The sequence below is a fragment of the Prionailurus bengalensis genome, chromosome B2 (assembly GCF_016509475.1).
Source record: "Prionailurus bengalensis isolate Pbe53 chromosome B2, Fcat_Pben_1.1_paternal_pri, whole genome shotgun sequence".
NCBI lineage: Eukaryota > Metazoa > Chordata > Mammalia > Carnivora > Felidae > Prionailurus > Prionailurus bengalensis.
Window position 1 is genome coordinate 328461 of NC_057349.1, and position 23656 is coordinate 352116.

A 23656-nucleotide genomic window follows, 5' to 3' on the forward strand; every position below is an offset into this window, starting at 1 on the left:
AACTTCATGGTTTATAATATGTTCACCAGGTGTGCAACCAATGTCCTCAACTCCAGAGCATCTCCTGGCAGAGAAGAACTTGACAATGGGCAGTCACCCCCTTTACTTCTTTGTGACTCACAAGTCCTGTACCCTGAATGGTAGCCCCGCCTCTGTTGTCCCCCACCAGCCATTGTCCTAATTAACTCATTTTCATTTCTGAACTCCTCATCCTCATCCTCATCCTCTTGGCCTCTCCATGCTCCCCTTTCTTCTTCCTGAATCTCTTTAGGTGGCCTCTCCCTTAGGGACCTTGTCTTTCCTCCCCCAATCTTTGTCTTCTCCACTATCTCTCATCTACCATTTTGTTCCTGGCTCTTCTCCCCTCACATTCATCCAGTGGTTTTTGCATTTCCTCATTTCTTTGGCCCCATGCATGTGAGCACTGCGCTGGGAGCCAGGGCCTGGGCTGGGGAGCCCATTGAGAGGAGTGAGTGAGAGCCCAGAGATTCCTACTTGCTACCATATCTGCCGTGTGCTCAGTCCTTCCTTTGTGTCTCAAGCGGCCTACCCACCCAGTTCTCACAGAAACCCTGCAAAGAAGATCCTCTTATTCCACTTCTACCAAGAAGTAAATTGTTTCAGAGGTTAAGAAACTTGGCTGAGGTCACTAGGCCACAGGTGCCAGCGCAGTGGGATCTGGACTCTGCTATTGAGGGTGTGTCCAAACTACCCTCTCCCAGGAGAGCACACTTCCCACTTACCCTCAGGAGCACTGAAACTCCCCTCTGCTGCGGTGACGACAAACTCTTAACCGGTGTCTTCACGTGGACCCCAAGGGTACTGGACCTTCAGGCACGGTGGTCTCTGGTCTTTGCAGGGTTGCTACAGCTTCCCACCAGGCCCGTGTCGTGTGCCAGCGCTGGACTGTGCAGTGCAGGGAATTTGGTGAGAAGAGTGGGCCAGCCACGGCGGGAATGTCTACACCACAGAAATTGGCCAGCCCTTCAAACGGAGGCTCTGTCTCCCCCAACCTAGCTGGTGGCCAGACCTTCACCAGCTTGCCTGTAATCACCCTCCTACCCTACGTGCCCCTCTCTTTAACAGGAGGAAACCGAAGCAGAGGAAGTTTACATCGTTTGCCTCATACAATGCAGTTGGTGAGCACAAGAGCTGGCATCTGAACCCAAGTGGGCTGGCTGCAGGGGCCACGTGTCACACCCCTAGAGGGAGGTGAGGCCACACAGGTCAGAGCCCCTCCTTGCCACCAGCCTTTGCTCTGAGGCTTGGGGAAGGTCAGCTGTTTCTGCATCACAGGAGGGAGAAGGGTTGATATGGTGCTGGAGCGAGAGATTGCGTGACTCCCATCCCATGGAGAGAAAGAGCTTATTAATTACATTAGGACCCTGGGTCCCACAGCCCACAGACCACTAACCAGTCCCTAATTACCATGGAGGGAGGGACAGGAATATTAATTCTGTTAGGACCCTGGGTCCACAGTCCAGAGGGGTTCAACCAGTAGATGGACTGCTCCAGAGTCAAAGACAGCTTTACTCACATGATTAGCCCCTTTGTTCAACAATTGTCTGGATCCTTCTGGATCCTGTTCCATCCACCTGTTATCTTAGGACCTCTCCCATGGTCCCTCAGATATGGTTGTCAAACTTCTTACATGGTGACTTGGGGCAGTAAGAGACCAGGGCAGGACAGCTGGTTCTCTTAAAACAGACAAACATAGATTTGAGAGTGGGGGAAACAGACCCCCTGCATGGGAGGATTGTCCTGGAGTTTGTAACCACCTTTAATCTGCCTTGGAGGGAGGTGTACCTTATGACAAATGGTGGAGTGAGAAAAGCTGACCTCAGTTCATGATGCAGCCACTCAGTGAAGAGAGCTGCTAACTACCAGTCAGACCATAAAAACGTAAACCATATCCTAAGAGCAGTAGAGGTCAAAGGAGTCTAGCCCTGAGTGTTTTTGGAGAGAACTACCATACTGACTCTGAATCTTCTACCTACAGGTTTTGATGTGGAGTGAAATATACTTCCATCTGTTTTAAAGCCACATATTTTTAGGTGTTTGCTAATGATAGCACAGCTGGATCCTAAGTCAAATCCCCAATGTACAGAAGAAAGTACAAAGCTTCAGGGTGTGTAGGTAACTGGCACAGGAATAGGAGAGTCAGACTGGGTTCACTTCTGCATGGCCACCAGCCCAATCCCATCCTGCACCCACGAGTGTGTAGCTCATTGGTGTTCACACACTGCCGCAGACCCAGCTACCAACACTAAAACATGTCCTGGGCCAAACAACCCAAATACCTTTCTGTCATACAGAACTAGACAAGTGACTAGTAGAATATCACCAGCAATGAGCACGGGAGGATTACAAAAGCAAGCAAGAATATGATCACATGCCAGACACCTACTGGGTGAGGAAAACAAGACCCAGGGACTATAAAGCGTGATGCTCTCTGTAAGTCTTAAAGGCAAGCAGCCAAGGCAATTAAATGAGGACAAGAGAGTAGTTTTAAAAATTGTCATGAGACAATCAGATATTAATACCACACACACACACAGAAAGTATTTTGATCGGACCTCCTTACCTCAAACCACACAAAAATACTAACTCAAAAGGGATCACAGACCTAACTGCTAAACTATTAAAATTCTAGAAGAGAGGGGAGCCAAGATGGCAGAACAGCATGGAAATTTTTTGTGTGTCTAGCATCCATGAAATACAGCCAGACCAACACTAAACCATCCTGCACACCTAGAAAACTGATCTGAGGATTAACACAATTGCACAACCTGAACCACAGAACTCACCAGATATGCAGCGCGGAGAGGTAAACTGGGGGAGAGAGAAGCCTTGGATGGCAGGGAGCCACTTTTGCGTTGGGAGAGAGGTCAGAGATTGTGGGGGTGGGGGGAGAATATGGGAAAAGCACCCCTCCCCAAAAGCAGCTGGAGAGAAAGTGGAAAGTTGGAAACAGCCACAGGGACTAAACTAAGAAGGGAGAAAGGAGAAAGGAGAGGGATTAAATTCCATTAAGACTCTATAAACAGGGTGGGGCGCAGAGTCTGCAACTCCACAGCTTGATACCTGGAGGTGCTCTGGTGGGAAGGGCAAATCCCCACTGCTGGAAAGACATTTGGTAGAGGCTGTGAGGCAATCTGGGCCCAGCAGACCCCAGAGAACAGCCACATTTGCTGGTGCTGGAACAAGGTCGTTAAGGGTAAAGCCTGGTGCCAGATGTGTGTTGGGATTTTCCATAATCCCTGAAAGGCTGCTGCTACACTATCTCACAAACTTTTTCTGGGGTGGGGTGGCACCTGGCTGCAGTCTCAGGACACTGGCAGCAGCAGGGACCAGCAAACGTGCCTGGGTGTTGCTGGCCATTGCTCAGTGAGGATCCTTCTGCAGAAGCACAGAACGGGTCAAAGCCATAGTCCCTCAGAAGTAAGGAGCTGGGAAAAACAGCCGCATCTGAGACAAAATTTGGGAGAGAAGTACTGTCTGGGGCTTGGTCACTGACAGTGAAAAAGCGGGTAGTGGACAAAAGTGGATGACAAAGGATGGTGCACAATTGCTGATTGGGAAGAACAGAGTTCTGATACTAGAGACTGGGTAGCTGGGAGACGCCATTTTCACCGCTCCTGCGCATACGTACCCACGAGCACCACAACAATCCACCCCAGTAGGCTAGCAGTGCCATCTAGTGGAGAACAGAGCCATTACACTAAGCCCCGCCCAACTGGGCCAACCTCACTCTTCAGGGACACAAGTCTCACTGCCTGCTTAGTTTATGGGCTATAAAGCAGTTCACGGTCTGACTTCTGGTGGAAAAATAAGTAATTTCAGTCGTATTTCAATCTGTTAGCAGGTCCATCTATTCAATTTTCTTTGTTTTTCTTTTTTTTTACTTCTTTCTTTTTCTTGAATATAGAAAGAGAAAAAATTCATTTTATTTTTGATTTTTATTAAATATATTTTTCTTAACTTTTTTACTATATTTTTTACTTTTATGGAAATTTTTTCAAATTATATTTTACTTCCATCATTTTATTTTATTTTACTACAGTGTATTCACTTTTTCAAAGTTTCAATTTCCTTTTTCCCTCTTTTTCATTTCTTTTCTTTCTCTTGAATACAGAAAAAGAAAACTTTATTTTTATTTTTAATTTTTATTAAAAATATTATTCTGATTTTTTCTACTATATTTTCTACATTTACCGAATTTTTTTCAAATTCTATTTTACTCCCATCATTTACTTTTAGTCTACTTCAGTGTATTCATTTTTTCAAATTCTCAAATGATTTCCCTTTTATCCCCCTTTTTTTCTCTAATTTATGAAACCACTTTCAACACACAGAACAAAACACACCTAGGACCTAGCATCATTTATTTGATTTTGTGTGTGTGTGTTTAAATTTTTAATTTTTAATTTTAATTTTTCTACCACATTAATTCCTTTTCTCCCTTCAAAATGACAAAACGAAGGAATTAACCCTAAAAGAAAGAGCACAAAGAAATGACAGCCAGGAATTTAACCAACACAAATACAAGCAAGATGTCTGACCCAGAATTTAGAATCACAATAATAAGAATAGTAGCTGGAGTCAAAAATAGATTAGAATCCCTTTCTGCGGAGATAGAAGAAGTAAAAACTAGTCAGGATGAAATAAAAAAATGCTATAAATGAGCTGCAATCACAGATGGATGCTGTGGTGGCAAGGATGGATGAGGCAGAACAGAGAATCAGTGATATAGAGGACAAACTTATGGAGACTAATGAAGCAGAAAAAAAAGAGGGAGATTAAGGCAAAAGAGCACGAGTTGAGAATTAGAGAAATCAGTGACTCATTAAAAAGGGAAAACATCAGAATCATAGGGGTCCCAGAAGAGGAAGAGAGAGAAATAGGGGTAGAAGGGTTATGTGAGCAAATCATAGCTGAAAGCTTTCTAGTCCCGGAAAAGACACAGACATCAAAATCCAGGAAGCACAGAGGACCCCCATTAGATTCAACAAAAACCGACCATCAACAAGGCATATCATAGTCAAATTCACAAAATACTCAGGCAAGGAGAGAATCATGAAAGCAGCAAAGGAAAAAAAGTCCGAAACCTACAAGGGAAGACAGATCAGGTTTGCAGCAGACCTATCCACAGAAACTTGACAGGCCAGAAAGGAGTGGCAGGATACATTCAATGTGTTGAATCAGAAAAATATGCAGCCAAGAATTCTTTATCCAGCAAGGCTGTCATTCAGAATAGAAGGAGAGATAAAAAGTTTCCCAAACAAAAATTAAAGGAGTTAGTGATCACTAAACCAGCACTGAAAGATTTTAAGGGGGACTCTCAGAGGGGAGAAAAGATGAAAAATTAAAATAAATAAATAAATACCAAAAGCAACAAAGATTATAAAGGCCCAGAGAACACCACCAGAAACTCCAACTCTACAAGCAACGTAATGGCAATGTATTCATATCTTTCAGTACTCACTCTAAACGTCAATGGACTCAATGCTTCAATCAAAAGACATAGGGTAACAGAATGGAAAAGAAACAAGATACATCTATATGCTGTTTACAAGAGACCCACTTTAGACCTAAAGTCACCTTCAGATTGAAGGTAAGGGGATGGAGAACCATCTATCATGCTAATGGTCAACAAAAGAAAGCCAGGGTAGCCATACTTATATCAGACAATCTAGACTTTAAAATAAAGACTGTATCAAGAGATGCATAAGGGCATTATATCATAATCAAGGGGTCTATCCACCCAAAATCCCTAACAATTGTAAACATTTATGTGTCAAATGGGGTAGCACCCAAATGTATAAGTCAATCACAAACTTAAGGAACTCATTGATAGAAATACTAGTATAGTGGGAGACTTCAACACCCCACTCACAGCAATGGACAGATCATCTAATCAAAAAATCAACAAGGAAACAATGGCTTTGAATGACACACTGGACCAGATGGACTTCACAGATATATTCAGAACATTTCATCCTAAAGCAGCAGAATATACATTCTTCTCCAGTGTACATGGAACGTTCTCCAGAATAGACCACGTAGTGGGACACAAATCAGCCCTAAGTAAATACAAAAGATTGAGATCATACCATGCATATTTTCAGACCACAACGCTATGAAACTCGAAATTAACCACAAGAAAAATTTGGAAGGGTAACAAATACTTGGAGATTGAAGAACATCCTACTACGAATGGGCTAACCAAGAAGTTAGAGAGGAAATTAAAAAGTATATAGAAGTCAATGCAAATGATAACACCACAACCCAAAACCTCTGGGACACAACAAAGGCGGTCATAAGAGGAAAGAATATAGCAATCCAGGCCTTCCTAAAGAAGGAAGAAAGATCTCATATACACAACCTAACCTTACACTTTAAGGAGCTGGAAAAAGAACAGCAAATAAAACCCAAAACCACCAGAAGACAGGAAATAATAAAGATTAGAGCAGAAATTAATGCTATCAAAACAAAAAAAAAAAAAAAACCCAATAGAACAGATCAATGAAACCAGAAGCTGGTTCTTTGAAAGAATTAACAAAATTGATAAGCCACTAGCCAGTTTGATCAAGAAGAAAAAGGAAAGGACCCAAATAAATAAAATCAAGACTGAAAAGGAAAGATCACAACCAACACAGCAGAAATAAAAACAGTAATAAGAGAATATTATGAGCAACTGTATGCCAATAATATAGACAATCTGGAAGAAATGGACAAATTCCTAGAAACATGTACACTACCAAAACTGAAACAGAAAGAAATAGAAAATTTGAACAGACCCATAACCAGTAAGGAAATCGAATTAGTAATAAAAACTCTGCCAAAAAACAAGAGTCCAGGGCCAGATGGCTTTCCAGGGGAATTCTACCAAACATTTAAGGAAGAGTTAACACTCATTCTCTTGAAGGTGTTCCAAAAAATAGAAATGGAAGGAAAACTTCCAAACTCTTTCTATGAAGCCAGCATTACCTTGATTCCAAAACCAGAGACCCCACTAAAAAGGAGAACTATAGACCAATTTCCCTGATGAACATGGATGCAAAAATCTTCAACAAGATATTAGCCAACCAGATCCAACAATACATTAAAAAAATTATTCACCATAACCAAGTGGGATTTATACCTGGGATGCAGGGCTGGTTCAATATCCACAAAATAATTAATGTGATTCATCTCATCAATAAAAAAAGGACAAGAACCATATGATCCTCTCAATAGATGCAGAGAAAGCATTTGACAAAATACAGCATCCTTTCTTGATAAAAACCCTGAAGAAAGTTGGGATAGAAGGAGCATACCTCGAGATCATAAAAGCCATATATGAATGACCCAATGCTAATATCATCCTCAATGGGGAAAAATTGAGACCTTTCCCCCTAAGGTCAGGAATGAGACAGGGATGTCCACTCTCACCACTGTTATTCAACATAGTATTGGAAGTCTTAGCCTCTGCAATCAGACAACACAAGGAAATAAAAGGCACCCAAATCGACCAGGAGGAAGTCAAATTCTCACTCTTCGCAGATGACATGATACTCTATATGGAAAACCATAAAGATTCCACCAAAAAACTGCTAGAACTGATTCATGGATTCAGCAAAATTGCAGGATATAAAATCAATGCACAGAAATCGGCTGCATTCCTATACAATGTCAATGAAGCAACAGAGAGATCGAGGAATTGATGCTATTTACAATTGCTCCAAAAACCTAGGAATAAATCTAACCAAGAGGTGAAAGATCTATACACTGAAAACAGTAGAAAATGTATGGAAGAAACTGAATTGACACCAAAAAATGGGAAAAGATTCCATGCTCCTGGATAGGAAGAACAAATATTGTTAAAATGTCGATACTACCCAAAGAAATCTACATATTGAATGCAATCCCCATCAAAAGAACACCAGCATTCTTCACAGAGCTAGAACAAATAATCCTCAAATTTGTGTGGAACCAGAAAAGACCCCGAATAGCCAAAGCGATCTTGAAAAAGAAAACAAGAGCAGGAGGCATCACAATCCTGGATGTCAAGATGTATTACAAAGCTGCAATCGTCAAGACAGTATGGTACTGGCACAAGAACAGACACTCAATCAATGTAACAGAATCGAGAACCCAGAAAAGGACCCACAATTATATGAGCAATGAATTTTTGACAAAGCAGGAAAAGATATCCAGTGGAATAAAGACAGTGTCTTCAGGAGATGGTGCTGTGACAACTGGACAGCGACATGCAGAAGAATGAATCTGGACCACTTTCTTACACCATACACAAAAATAAACTCAAAATGGATGAAAGACCTCAATGTAAGATGGGAAGCCATCAAAATCCTCGAGGAGAAAATAGACAAAAACCTCTTTGATCTTGGCCGCAGCAACTTCTCACTCAACACATCTCTGGAGGCAATGGAAACAAAAGCAAAAATGAACTACTGGAACCTCATCAAAATAAAAGCTTCTGCACAGCGAAGGAAACAATCAGCAGAACTAAAAGGCAACTGACAGAGTGGGAGAAGATATTTGTAAATGATATATCAGATAAAGGGTTAGTAGCCAAAATCTATAAAGAGCTTCTCAAACTCAACAGCCAAAAAACAAATAATCCAGTGAAGAAATGGGCAGAAGACATGAATAGACACTTCTCCAAAGAAGACATCCAGATGGCCAACTGACACATCAAAAACTGCTCAACTTCACTCATCATCAGAGAAATACAAATCAAAACCGCAATGAGATACCACCTCACACCTGTCAGAATGGCTAACATGAACAACTCGGGCAAGGACAGATGTTGACGAGGATGCAAAGAAAGAAGATATCTTTTGCACTGCTGGTGGGAATGCAAGCTGGTGTAGCCACTCTGGAAAACAGTATGGAGGTTCCTCAAAAAACTAAAAATAGAACTACTCTATGACCTAGCATTACACTATTAGGTATTTATCCAAGGGATACAGGTGTGCTGTTTCAAAGGGACACATGCACCCCAATGTTTATAGCAGCACTATTGACAATAGCCAAAGTATGGGAGGAGCCCAAATGTCCATCAATGGATGAATGGATAAAGAAGATGTGGTATATATACATATATATGTGTGTATATGTATATATGTATATATATCTATATATACACACACACACACATATACATATACACATATATATGTATATATGTGTGTGTGTGTATATATATATATATATATACATACACACAATGGAGTATTACTCGGCAATCAAAAAGAATGAAATCTTGCTATTTGCAAGTACGTGGATTGAACTGGAGGGTATTATGCTAAATGAAATTAGTCAGAGAAAGACAAATATCATATAACATCACTCATTTAAGGACTTCACGGGACAAAACAGATGAACATAAGGGAAGGGAAATAAAAATAATATAAAAACAGGGAGGGGGACCAAACAGAAGAGACTCATAAACATGGAGAACAAACTGAGGGTTACTGGAGGGGTTGTGGGAAGGGGGGTGGGCTAAATGGGTAAGGGGCACTAAGGAATCTACTCCTGAAATCATTGTAGCACTCTATGCTAACTAATTTGGATGTAAATTTTAAAATAAATAAGAAAATTAAAAAAAATTCTAGAAGAAAATGTAAAAGTGGATATTCTCCTCAAATTTCTCTATGGATACAATACCTATTTAAAAAGCAGGATTCTTTTCTTTCTTTCTTTTCTTTCTTTCTTTCTTTCTTTCTTTCTTTCTTTCTTTCTTTCTTCTTTCTTTCTTTCTTTCCTTTGAAACTGACAGGCTGATCTTAAAAGTTAGAATACAAAGTGAAAGGGCGGGCCTACGCCAGCCGACTCCATCTTGTTCTGTGTCCTTCACCTTGACCACACCTCCTCCCCTCGACTCCATCTTGTTCTGTGTCCTTCACCTTGACCACACCTCCTCCCCTTGAGTAAACCCTCCCTCACCTGCCGGACCCTTCCCCAGGACCCCTCCCCAGCCAATCAGCTGAGGCCATAGCCATTACCTCACCAACTGCCCCCAGGCCCCAATAAAACCTTTGTCCTTTTGAAACTCGCTCTCTTTCCCTGGTATCTCACCGCTGTGTCGTCGGTGCAGGTAGGGGATTGAGCTCGAGCTAGCTCGAATAAAGGCTCTTTGCTTTTGCATCGGACTCGGCTCCCTAGTGGTCTTTGGGGATCACGAATTCTGGGCATAACATTTGGGGGCTCGGCCCAGGATCCCCAAGACCCCCAAGGGACCCCCGACCCAGAGAGCCTGACTGGCCACGGTTAGTGTCTGTTTGTTCTGTCTTTTCTGTGTGAGCTCATTTCTGGAATTCTGGTAGTGCCCGACGCGGTCTAAGTGGACGCACTGGAGGACCACGGGCCGGGAGTTTCGGAAGATGTTCCTATTCTCCCTTCTGGAGGGACGTGGAATCCCCTCATCTGTTTCGGAGGGACGTGGAATCCCCTCAAAGGTCTGAGACGAGGCGGGTCGCTCCTGCTGGTCAGCGTGAGGCCATCGTCTTTGGAGGGACGTGGAATCCCCTCATCGGTTTTGGAGGGACATGGAATCCCCTCAAAAGCTAGCTTTCCGTTTTGCTTCCATGGAGTTGGAAGACTTTCTAGGGGCCCTCTGTCTGTTTTTGTGTTTCTCTGTTTTGCTCTGTGGACTTACTGGACGGAAGTTATGGGACAGACTCAGACTACGCCTCTACCCACCCTCTTGGCTTAAGCCCTTCCTAACCCTGCTCCCTCTGGAGCCAAAACCTATTCTTGCTTTGCAGGAGACAGAGAAGAGGAAACGTCTTACCCAGCCTTCAGCACCCCTCTACCCTGTCCTGCAGGGGGGTACTGAAGAAGAATTAATTTTTCCTCCCCCGTATAACCCCTCTAGGATGCCAGAAGAACACCATCCTCCCCCTCCGGGGGAGGCAGACGCTGTTCCAAGAGCGGGAGGCGGAAACGCTCCAGGGGGAAGCCCGCCCTTTACCAGACAAAGGGCTCAGAGGGAGCAATCCGCCTCCACCACCGACTCCACTATTCTGCCCCTGCGAGCCACCGGACTCCCAGACGCGGAGGGGAATCAGCCCCATCACTATTGGCCTTTCGCCACTAGTGACCTCTACAATTGGAAAGCTCAGAATCCTAAGTTTTCTGAGAAACCGGCAGGGCTTATTGATTTATTAGACTCTGTTCTTTTTACCCATCAGCCCACGTGGGACGATTGCCAGCAGCTTTTGCAGGTCCTGTTCACGACTGAAGAAAGAGAAAGAATCCTCAATGGGGCCCGAAAACTAGTTCCGGGCGCAAATGGGAATCCCACCACCAACCAGGCTCAGATAGATGCCTCCTTCCCCTTAACTCGGCCCCAGTGGGATTTCAACATGGCAGAAGGTAAGGAGAGGCTCCGGGTCTACCGCCAGACTCTAATGGGGGGTCTCCGAATGGCTGCTAGAAAGCCAACCAATTTGGCCAAGGTAGGAAATGTACAACAGGGAAAAGATGAATCTCCGGCTGCCTTTTTAGAAAGGATCATGGAGGCATTCCGTACCTATACCCCCATGGATCCAGAGGCTCCGGAAAGCAAGGCAGCTGTTATCATGGCCTTTGTAAACCAATCGGCCGTAGACATTAGGAGAAAATTACAGAAAATAGATAGAGTAGGAGAAAAAAAGTCTGCAGGACTTACTGGTGGTAGCCGAAAAGGTATATAATAACCGGGAGCCTCCTGAGGACAAGCAGTCTCACGCCATGGCGGCTGCCAGCAGTAAGCAGACTCGAGACCTGGCCAGAATACTGCTAGCTACCATTGCTGACTTCCCCGAGGAACGAGACCGCTGTCTCCGGCAGCTGGCAGACGACGCAAGAAAAGGTAAAGGAACCACCAAGGGGGGGAAGCAGAGGCTGCAGAAGGATCAGTGCGCATACTGCAAGGAGATAGGGCATTGGGCCCGAGATTGTCCGAAAAGGGCCGGCGGGAAGGGAAGCAAGACTGATCGAGTAAAAGTCCTAGAGCTGGATGAACTAAGTGATTAGGGGAGTCAGGGTTCGGACCCTCTCCCCGAACCCAGGGTAACTCTTAAAGTGGAGGGGACCCCTATTGACTTCCTTGTCGACACCGGAGCACAACATTCGGTCCTCCGCACCCCACAAGGAAAACTAACTAGCAAGAAGTCCTGGGTACAAGGGGCAACTGGTATGAGCCAGTATTCATGGACTACCCGAAGAACAGTAGATTTGGGAACGGGCCGGGTATCCCACTCCTTTATGGTAATACCAGAACGCCCCTACCCGCTGTTAGGACGGGACTTACTGACCAAGATTGGAGCTCAGATAACTTTCAGACAAGGGGGGCCTCAGGTCACCGATGGCAAGGGCCACCCCATCCAGGTCCTGACCATGAAACTGGAGGATGAATACCTCCTCCACCAGGAGGCGCTCCCGAGAGAGGATAATATAGACAGATGGCTACAAGAATTCCCCTCGGTTTGGGCAGAGACGGGGGATGGGACTAGCCGCTCATAGGACCCCAGTCCTGGTAGAGCTCAAGCCAGGAGAGAGTCCGGTAAGGATCAAACAATACCCCATGTCTCAGGAGGCCTGGAAGGGGATCCAGCCACACATCCGGAGACTACAAAGCCTAGGGGTACTAGTTCCTTGCCAGTCTGCCTGGAACACCCCCTTACTGCCGGTCAAAAAGCCTCACACAAATGACTACCGACTGGTACAAGACCTCCGGGAAGTAAATAAGAGGGTCGTGGACATACACCCAACTGTTCCCAACCCATATACTCTCTTGAGCTCCTTAGCGCCCTCCAGGGTCTGGTATACTGTACTAGATTTAAAGGACGCCTTCTTCAGTCTGCTGCTGGCACCCCAGAGCCAACCCTTGTTCGCCTTCGAGTGGCATGATCCGGAGGAGGGCTACAGTGGACAACTCACCTGGACACGGCTACCTCAGGGATTCAAAAATTCACCCACCATCTTCGACGAGGCACTACACGAGGACCTGGGTGAGTACAGAAGGGAGCACCCTGGCCTCACCCTTCTACAGTATGTAGATGACATCCTGATTGCTGCCGACACTGCCAAAGACTGTGAGCGAGGGACCCAGGACCTGCTGGCTACCCTGGGGGCCTTAGGATACCGCGCATCTGCGAAGAAGGCTCAGATATGCAGGGAGAGGGTAAGTTACCTGGGATATATCCTGGAGGGTGGACAGCGGCGGTTATCAGAAGCCAGAAAAGAAACTGTCCTAAAGATCCCTACTCCCACCTCCCGAAGAGAAGTGAGGGAATTCCTAGGATCAGCCAGCTACTGCCGCCTCTGGGTTCCAGGTTTTGCTGAGATCGCCAGGCCCCTATATGAAGCTACCAAAGAGGGGAAAACATTTAAATGGGCTGAAAAAGAAGAAACTGCCTTTAATCAGTTAAAAAGGGCCCTCCTAAGTGCCCCAGCCCTGGGCCTACCGGACATTACGAAGCCCTTCCACCTCTTTGTAGACGAGCATAAGGGAATAGCAAAAGGAGTTCTAACTCAAGCCTTAGGCCCCTGGAACCGTCCAGTGGCTTACCTGTCTAAGAAACTAGACCCAGTGGCTGTCGGCTGGCCGCCATGCCTAAGAATTATCGCGGCGACAGCACTCCTAGTCAAGGATACAGACAAACTGACCCTAGGACAGGAGATCTGGATCACGACCCCACACGCCATTGAAGCGGTCCTGAAACAGCCTCCTGACAGATGGATGAGCAACACACGTATGACTCATTACCAGAGCCTCCTACTCAACCCTCCACGGGTGCGGTTCCACCCCAGTGCAGCCCTCAATCCCGCAACCCTGCTGCCCGACCCTGACCTAGGTGCTCCACTACATGACTGTGCGGGAATCCTGGAACAAGTACATGGATTCCGGACGGACCTGACCAACCAGCCCCTCCCCGATGCTGAGGCTACTTGGTTCACTGATGGCAGCAGCTTTGTGTGAGACGGACACAGGTATGCGGGTGCAGCGGTGGTCACCGAAACCGACACCGTATGGGCGGAGGCTCTACCCTCCGGAACGTTAGCCCAGCGAGCAGAGCTCATAGCCCTCACCAAGGCGCTGATGCTGGGAGCTGGAAAATGGCTCAACATCTACACAGACAGCCATTATGCATTTGCCACAGCTCATATTCATGGGGCAATTTATCAGGAGAGGGGGTTACTGACGGCAGAAGGACGGACTATAAAAAAGAAGCAGGAGATACTTGACCTGCTTACGGCCTTATGGCTTCCTGCAAAGCTGGCCATTATCCACTGCCAAGGGCACCAAAAAGCTGATAACCCAGTAGCTAGAGGTAATCGAAAGGCTGACCAGGCAGCCAAGGCAGTAGCCCTTACTCCAGTCCCCACCATGACCATACAACTACCAGACCCGGGAGACCCAGTTTTACCAGACCAGCCCAAGTACTCCCAGGAGGAGTTAAAGCGGATCAAGAAACTCCCCATGGCCCAGGAGATAAAGGGATGGTGGTATACACCTAACAAGGAACTCGTGTTGCCAGATCAGCTCGGAGTCTCAATATTAGAGCACATTCATCGGTCTACTCACATGGGGGCCCGAAAATTAAAAGACTTAATCCGACATGCCGGAATTAAGATTCACCAACAGGACACCAAAATAGAGCAAGTTGTATCTGCCTGCAAGACCTGCCAACTCACCAACGCGAGGGCCACATCAAATAAAAAAGGAACCAGGCTCAGAGGCACCAGACCGGGAGCCCAATGGGAAGTCGACTTCACTGAAGTCAAACCAGGAAAGTATGGTTTTAAATATCTTTTAGTATTTACAGACACCTTCTCTGGCTGGGTGGAGGCATACCCAACCAAGCATGAAACGGCTCAGACGGTGGCTAAGAAGCTACTAGAAGACATCTTACCCAGGTATGGTTTTCCTGCCCTGGTAGGATCAGACAATGGACCAGCTTTTATCTCGCAGGTAACACAGGCAGTAGCCAAGGCGGTGGGGGCAAATTGGAAATTACATTGTGCTTATAGGCCCCAGAGCTCAGGACAGGTAGAAAGAATGAATAGAACCCTAAAAGAGACCCTTACCAAATTAACCATGGAGACTGGCGGGGACTGGGTGACTCTCCTACCGTACGCCCTTTACCGGGTTAGAAACACTCCTTACACTCTGGGTTTTATTCCCTAGGAGATCATGTTTGGCAGGCCACCCCCTGTTATTCCCAGCCTTCTAGCTGAACTTATTGCTGAGTTTAAAGATCAAGAACTTTTTCTTTCCTTGAGCGGGCTCCAGAGGGCGCACGAGGACATTTGGCCGCGCCTCCGTGCCATCTACGAGGCTGGCCGGATCCCGACACCTCATCAGTACAGGCGGGGAGACTGGGTCTATGTCAAGAGGCACCACCGAGAGACTCTCGAGCCGCGCTGGAAGGGACCCTACATCGTGGTGTTGACAACCCCCACCGCTCTCAAGGTAGACGGCATTGCGACCTGGGTCCATCACACCCACGCTCAGCCAGCGGACCCCTCCTCGATCCGGAAGGACTTCGTCACGCGATGGGCCATCAGTCGGGACCAACACAACCCGCTCAAGCTCAAGCTACAGCGCATTCGACCTACCTAATATTGGTAACTCTGTTAACTCTGCTTGTCATTGCTCATGCTGCCGGGAGTCCCCACGCCCCCCAAAACATCACCTGGCAGATCATAGACACCAGCTCGGGCACAATACTTAATCAGACCTCCCAGAGCCACCCCAGGGACACTTGGTTCCCAGAACTTTGCGTAAACCTCCAGACTCTGTTCTCCTTGTCACCATAAATGCAGCCGGTCCCATGATTGGGTCCGTAAGCTACATGACAAGGGGGGAATGAAAGGGCGGGCCTACGCCAGCCGACTCCATCTTGTTCTGTGTCCTTCACCTTGACCACACCTCCTCCCCTTGAGTAAACCCTCCCTCACCTGCCGGACCCTTCCCCAGGACCCCTCCCCAGCCAATCGGCTGAGGCCATAGCCATTACCTCACCAACTGCCCCCAGGCCTCAATAAAACCTTTGTCCTTTTGAAAAACTCGCTCTCTTTCCCTGGTATCTCACCGCTGTGTCGTCGGTGCAGGTAGGGGATTGAGCTCGAGCTAGCTCAAATAAAGGCTCTTTGCTTTTGCATCGGACTCGGCTCCCTAGTGGTCTTTGGGGATCACGAATTCTGGGCATAACACAAAGGACTAAGAATAGCCAAAAACACTTTGTAAAAAATAAAAAGGTGGCAAAATTATACTTTGATTTTAAACTTATTATGAAGCTTGAGTAATAAAGACAGTGTAGTAGTGACATAAAGGGAGACATTCAAATCAATGGACTATGATGGAAAAATCCAGAAATAAAGACTTACATTTGTAAGTATTTCCACATTGTCCTTCATGAGAGTGGATGAATTGTTTTTCCAATCATAAATAAATGAAAATTCTCAGGAACTTTGTGATGGAGTTTGGTTGGCATTTCTGAAGTGGTATTCTAGCTCTCTGAGCCATTTTCCACATGCCCCCTGGGACACCAGAAAACACACAGGAGGGGCCTCTGCCCTGATGGCAGTGACCTGCCTAGTGACCCGCCCGGCACCGGCACCGACTGCCTGGTTTTTGAGGGAGTCACACTGGCTGGTTGTACCGGTTGTACGTGTATGTGTCTGACACCTTCGTTTTATGAGCTGGTAAGACCTCTGTCGCATGACATTTTACCTTGGCTGCTTTTCTGAATCTGTTTGAAGGGCTGTGGGGAATAAGTTTAGGAATTCCCCGAGCTTGCACCAATGGGTTAACAAGGCATAAAGAATTAGAAAGCCATAGGATGAACACACCCAAGTTTGGGTAAACAAGATTTGGTAAACAAAATTAGGTAAACGGGGCAAAAGCCCCTATACAAAGGTGTAGGAATAGGAAATCTCAGGATGAAAATATACAAGATTAGGTAAACGAGATTAGGTATTCCAATTTAGTCCAATAGCAGAAAGCTGCTTTCACAGGAAGGAAGGACCAAATTAGGTAAACAGGAAAAACAGGACTTCAGACTGCTATGGGGTGAAGTTGCCCAGAATGGAGCTAATTAGAAAGAGAAAGGTGCCTTGTTGACCCTGAGGTAGCTTGCTCTGTCTTTCTTGTCCCCAGGTCAGTTTAGGTAAACAGAGGTGGTGCCACCAGAATTTTGTTTTGTGTTGACTCAAACCCCTAACACATATATCTTCAAAATGCCCTTTCCCCCACGCCCATGAGTAAATGTTCACGGTTTCATTGTCTCTCTGTGCACACCCATCAGCCCATCATGCTTGTAAGCCTGATCCTGACAAAAATGGAGCAAGGACCCTGACTTGGGGCTCTTGTCTCCTCCAGGACAGGAGCCTCTCTCGCATTTCAACCCTGCCTACCGCTTTCTTGCTGGGCAAGAGAGAACTCCAGACCCAGAATCTATGACAAAGGGCAAATGAAAAGGAATCTTTCTGAGTCTAAAAAAAATTACTATGACAGAGGGAAAAAGCTTCAGATTTCTACTGTGCTAGGAAGCAAGGACAAGGTCAGCTCCTGGGAAGAAATCCTCCCTGTGGCCAGCAGAAGGGCACAGGGCACAGCCCGGGCCGTGGCATGGAAGGGAACTATGTGGAGAGAGATCAGAGTCCAGGTTTGTTCTTTGGATTCCTAGAATCCAACCCTGTCTGGGTAGGGAATCCCCTGAATCAGTTTTTCTTAGGGAAATCCCAGGCTTGCCCTTGCAGTGGCTCCGAGCTGCTAATCCCCAGCTCCCCTGGGTGACTCCCCTATGGCTGAAGCGGGTGTGACAGCAACCCCTGTAAACTATCCCCACCCCCACCACCAGTGTTCGGGTGGGGGGCTGTCCTCCTCCAGGCTCCACGTCTGCTCTCGCAGGCTCTCTGCTGACCGCTGCCCGGAGGTCCAGGCAGGGCCCACCACACAGGATGCTCCATCTGCATACAGACCCGAGCTCCAGCTCATTCTTCACCAGCCTCCTTCTCTGCCCTGTTCCTTCCCTGACTTGTGCCCTTCCTGTAATGCCAGGGCACGCACACCGCGCACTCCCCCTTTCCTTTGTTCTGGGAGAAGATTGGAAGGAAGGCAGTAGAGATTTGCATCTCCAGTCTTGCTTGCCAGCAGCTACTAGTAAGACTGTGGGTGAGTTCCCTTCTTATCAATGGAGCTGGAGGGGTACCAACATTTACCCCATAGAAAGTGGAAACAGGGAATGAGGTGCATTTACAAATGTCTCCTGGAGTTCCTGAAATCTCGTAAGTCCTCGTGCCATTGGTAAATATCAAGTATTTACTGCACCAGACAGATGCCCACGAAGTGCTGAAGATACAGGTCAGTCAAGACACAGTCATGGTCCCCAAGATTCCTACTGTTTAGTGGGGGTGACAGACAAGTAAGCAGGTGGTCTTATTGCTGGAGAAGCTTGTTCCGAGGGGCTCAAGGAAGGCGTATGCCTGGATAGAGGATGGGCCCATGGCCCAGCATAGGAAGGGAGTTAGAGAGGGCTTCCTGGAGGAGGTGCTGCGCACAGGTTGATCTGTGTAAATCCCTGAGGCCCAGGGGCGGGCCAGAAGGAAAGGCATGCTCCCTGACCTGGTGTCGGGGCATCTGCAGGGAACGCGGACGGTGCACGGGCGCAGCTAGACCGGCAGGTCCGCGGCTCGACAGACTCTGTTCCCAAGAAACCTCGTCCTGGGCGCCCCTGCAGGAGCTTTTCCGAGAAAGGAGACATGGGCCCCAACATGGTGTAGCCTGCCCAGGCGGGAAGGGCTGAGAGGGAAGCATGAGAAGCGGCGAATGGTAAGCAGCTTTCAACACCTGATCTCTGTCCGGGTGTGAGGTCCAGGTGTGAGGAGCGGAGGGGCTCAGACGAGGGGTCCGGTCCCGAGGCCAAGGTGGGAGGAGGGGTGGGCTCAGACTAGGGGTCCGGTCTGGAGGCCAAGGTGGGAGGAGGGGAGGGACTCAGACCAGGGGTCCGGTCCGAGGCCAAGGTGGGAGGAGGGGAGGGGCTCAGATGCTTTGCGCAAACACGACGGAGATGGCTTCCCGGCTTCTAACCTCTTCTTGCAGCGCTGGCTCCAGCCTCCCGCAACCTGATCCGGTGTTTTCTGCTCGGCTACTGATGACGCTTCAGGATGCCCGGATCCTATTGGACGCCGGATGCAGGTGCAGCCCTGCAGGCGGATGGTCTCAGTCCCCCTCCAATTTTATTGACCAGTAAGAGCTTCAAGGAGAACAACATGGTTTACGTTGAGTTTTTAAAAATATTTGGTTGGTCTTGGATCCCATGACCCTACACAGGCGCTTCTGTAAATCCAAGTTCTGCAGGTTGGAGACTCCTGCGGTAAAATGGGACCATTTCGCATCTCTCCGTGAGTGAATGGCCACTAAAAGTACAGCAAAAAAGATGATAACTTGACATATTTAGGGAATTTTTATTTGGAAAACATTGGGAGTACTTTTAATAAATGGTGTTTTGAGAACGGCTTTTGTGGCACTGTCCTGAGTTTGGGAGAGGGTAGTGGTTCCTTTGGGATGTTAGGAGGATCAGAGTAGTCAAGTCAATTCCCTAAGGGCACACAGCCTGTGCACGCCCTCTTTGTCTCAATCCAAATCCTCCCTGCAGAGCCAGGGAGGAAGCAACAGCTTCCTGGGAGATTCTGGGAGGTCACAGCGCATAGGGAGTAGGTAATGTCCAGCAGAAAGGTGGGGAAACAGTGCTGTGATGTGACAGCGGATGTGCGGTGTTCTGGTGTGTGGAAGGTGGGCTCAGCACTTGATTGTTGGTCTAGGATTGTTTTAAGTACTGGATTTGGCTTGCAGGTTCTGGGGCAGAATAGGAAGAAGGTTAGAGAGCTCACGACCCAGGAACCTAAAGTTCTTTGTGAAGAACATTTTATGAACAGTTTTCTGAGCCTGGAAGAACTTAGAAATTCTGTCCAATCGTCTCATGTTAAGGCTGGAAAACAAACATCTGAGGAGGCGAATGCACCTGGTGGAGCGCACGTAGCAGGTGGCGCCCTGGGACTGCAGCCTTGTCTTCCATCCATGCAGGAGACTCATCCTGTGTCTTCTGGAGACCTGGTTCCGTCTGCCAGGCTGGTGTGAACAGGCTGCTCTGGTCACATCACTCCTCACCGACCCTGGCCAGCCTTTCCGGGTCCAGAGGTCAGGACCAGGGGTGTGGTTGTGAAGCAGGGAGAATTCTCAACAGAGAAGGACCATCCTGTGTTTGGAACAGGAGGGTAGATGCTTTGGCAGACAACAAAGTGCTTGATCAGACAGTATTCTTTGTTTACCGACTCCACTGTAGCAAAAGTGAAAGAAAATTCATGAGATCATTTGAGAACAAAGGGTACAGACACAGTGGTTCAGGCAGCAGATTTCCAACCCAGCCTATGCATATAAGCTGGACACAAGGCTCTTTTTCCTCAGCCTCCTGCTTCTGGTCCCTTGACTGCAGACATGGCATCTGGTGCTTCCTGCCTCTGTATGAGTTGGGGCTTGATGGTGGGGTTGGGGAGAGATGGGGCGGGAGGGGGCTCAGGAGTGCAGGAGGGATGGAGCTGGGAGGAGCTGGGAAGCCATCTTGCAGGGATGCACCAGGCACCGATATCTACAGAGGTGAAGGAAGATTCTGGAAATAGAAGAGGTTCACTTGACTCCTGGGTTCTCTTCTGTGTCAGATCTGACAGGCTGCTTAGGGGAGGGTGGTGGGAGGTATGAGTGGGCCTTGTGCTCAACGGGGCTGCCAAGATTTGAAACCATGCAAGCCCTTTGACTCTTGTTGTGTTTAGGGGTCCTGGGCTCTTAAACTTCCTTCTCCTCCCAGAAGAGCGGTTCACAAAACTCATTTATCCCCAGCTGTTAAAGACCTGATACATTATCTTGTAAAGAGTATGTGCACCGTGAAGAGAGCTAGGATAAGAGCTTGGCACGGAGGGGCCCCAGTCCAGTGAAGAAATGTCTGTGGCATCCAGACTGGGAAGATGAGTTTGAGTGGAGCAGGAGGGAGGGCCTCCCAGGCTTGCTGATAATGACACAGGGTAAGCTTGCCCAGTTTTAGATTATTCAAGTAGGACTCAGACCTGGCCCTACCTCCTGTGAGTGAGGCCCTAATTACAGGAGGAGATCGTATTCTACAACAGGCATATATAAAAACACAGGAAATACAGGTGAACAAGGCACATAACACACTGAGTTATTATTATGAGGCCATGGGACATTTAAAAAATGAAACAATTGTACAGAGAATAGGCATCCTAGCCAGGGTTTCCTTGTAAGGTAGTCCTGGAGGGCAGTGCTGGGAGTAACCCCTGAGGCCACCAAGTCTTGGGAATTCTCTTGGGAGTTGTTTTTAGAGTCTGGTATATATCTTTGGATGCTTTGTAATTGTATTTAGTTCTGACCTTTGACAAACTACATGGATAGGAGGGAGGCAAGTAATGTGGGAAACCATCAATGACATTGGGATGAAGAAGAGGTATGGCTATAAAGGAATACGATTGATTTTCTTGGGTTCTAAGCTGGAAATTCCAAACAAGAAGTTCCAAGACAGGGAGGGCCACAGCTTGTTGTGAAGGAGCTGGAGGGCCACCCTGGTGGGTCAGAGAGGGGACAAGTGGTGCAAAGGCTGCAGGTATTCCAGGCACCTTGATGCCGGGTCGCTTGGCTTTCATTGTCCAGGTGGAGGTCTGTTCTGAGGAATGGGCATCAATGACCCTCACTGCTAACTGGGACAACAGAGTGAAGAAGATCACTGAATATGTCTGGGCTCAGACCAACGTTCCTGTGCAGGACCAGGTCCTTCTGCTGGGATCCAAGACTCTCAAGCCCCAGAGAAAGCTGTCATCTTATGGCATCGACAGGCAGACGACCATCCACCTCATTCTAAAGGTGGTGAAGCCCAGTGACGAGTGCCACCTGTTTCTGGTGGAGATTGGTGATGAGGGGCAGAGGCACCTCCTCCAGGTGCGAAGGTCCAGTTCGGTGGCCCAGGTGAGACAGATGATTGAGAGCAAGATGGCTGTAGTGCCTGCCTGAGAAACAGACTGTGGTTTGCAATGGCAAGAAGCTGGAAGACGGGAAGACCATGGGGGAATATGGCATCAAAAGACAGTTTAGGGGTGCCTGGGTGGCTCAGTCGGTTAAGCGTCTGACTTCAGCTCAGGTCATGATCTCGCGGTCCGTGGGTTCGAGCCCCGTGTCGGGCTCTGTGCTGACAGCTCGGAGCCTGGAGCCTGTTTCGGATTCTGTGTCTCCCTCTTTCTCTGACCCTCCCCTGTTCATGCTTTCTCTCTGTCTCAAAAATAAATTAAAATGTTAAAAAAAAATTGAAAAAAAGGGGCAGTTTACTCCTCATGACGACCCACTGTATCTGGTGGGGGGGGGGGGTGACCGCATCATGGGTGGGTGATCCAGGAGCAGAAGAGCTACTGCTAGCCCTTACTCACCACCCACATCCTTTGATGATTTCCCCAAATTAATGGGAAAGATAGAGAAGATGTGGGGTTAAGTGGGGAGGAAGGGCTGCAGAAAAACTCTGCTTTCTAAGTCCCACCTTCCTGGATCTCACATAATTGATTAGGTGGCAAGATTGTGCATGTGACTCCAGCAGAACATAAATCTTTAAGGCACTGTAGAGACAGCATCAAAGCCAGTTTGCAATTGAATCTTTCCCTGGCCCCCTCCGATTTATAGAGACACTGCTGTTTCCTCTTTTGTCCAGCAAGTTAGTGTAAGTTTTAGATTGGGATCCATGTTCTACTAATTTCTGTGTTTCCATCGATATGTTTCATCTGTAATATCACACCATATGCTGAACCAAACTGAATTTCTACTTACAGACAACACTGAAATGATTCATCATAAATGAAGTACTCTGATGTGATTACAATCTTGTTAATAAAGAATTTAGAAATTCAAATTAAAGTATATCCTGTGTCCCTATTTAAAGCTGTTTGGTATGAAATGTCACCTGGCACTGTGTCCCTTCTTACTCTTTACGTTCGGTAACCAAACTGTTCTCATTTCTGGGGAAGATGGTGAGCATGGGAAAATATTTTCCCCAGGACCCAGAGGTTTTGTGTCTCCAGTGGGAGGTCCTTGGGGCAGGGGTTTCTGGAAGGTGTGGTCTGCCTCCATCACCGTCACCGTCACTGGGGCCTGGCCCTCTCCGGGGAGCGCGGGGGGGGGGGGGGGGGGAGGGGGGGCTTCCTCCACCTCCCCCGCTCACTCACTCCCTGTCCCCCTGTCCCGCTGCTCGGTACACTTAGGGGTCCAATGCTCCTGGTGGGCATTAGGTTGGTCTGGTTTCCCAAGATGGGCAACCGGGGATCCTGTTTTCGGACGGGGTCTCCTGCAGGTAGAGTCTACGATTTCCCGGTCAATTTGGGGGCCTCCCTGACGCCAGACAGCGTGGGGTCTTTTCATGGTGTGCCGTCCGAGTGGGAGCGGGTGGACGTGACCCGTCCGGTGATACCTGACCCTGGCAAGGGCTGTCACAGTGCCCCGAGGATGGGGAATGTCCTCCCCCAATCCTGCCTTCTCTCTGCCTCCGCCCGAAGCCACTCTCCCCTGCCTGAACCGTGAAAACGAGGATGGAGGGACTGCCCCGAACACTCCCGG

The 23656-nt window shown here is 47.6% G+C and overlaps 1 protein-coding gene across 1 annotated transcript; it reads left to right on the top strand.

The window, feature by feature from the left end:
* The first annotated feature begins 411 nt into the window (after window positions 1-411).
* On the top strand, window positions 412-23613 carry UBD (ubiquitin D). The gene is given in 7 exon segments (XM_043592832.1): window positions 412-469; window positions 860-927; window positions 20465-20504; window positions 21708-22063; window positions 22065-22155; window positions 23394-23503; window positions 23596-23613. Coding segments are annotated over 7 exon segments (741 nt in total).
* Window positions 23614-23656: the final 43 nt, after the last annotated feature.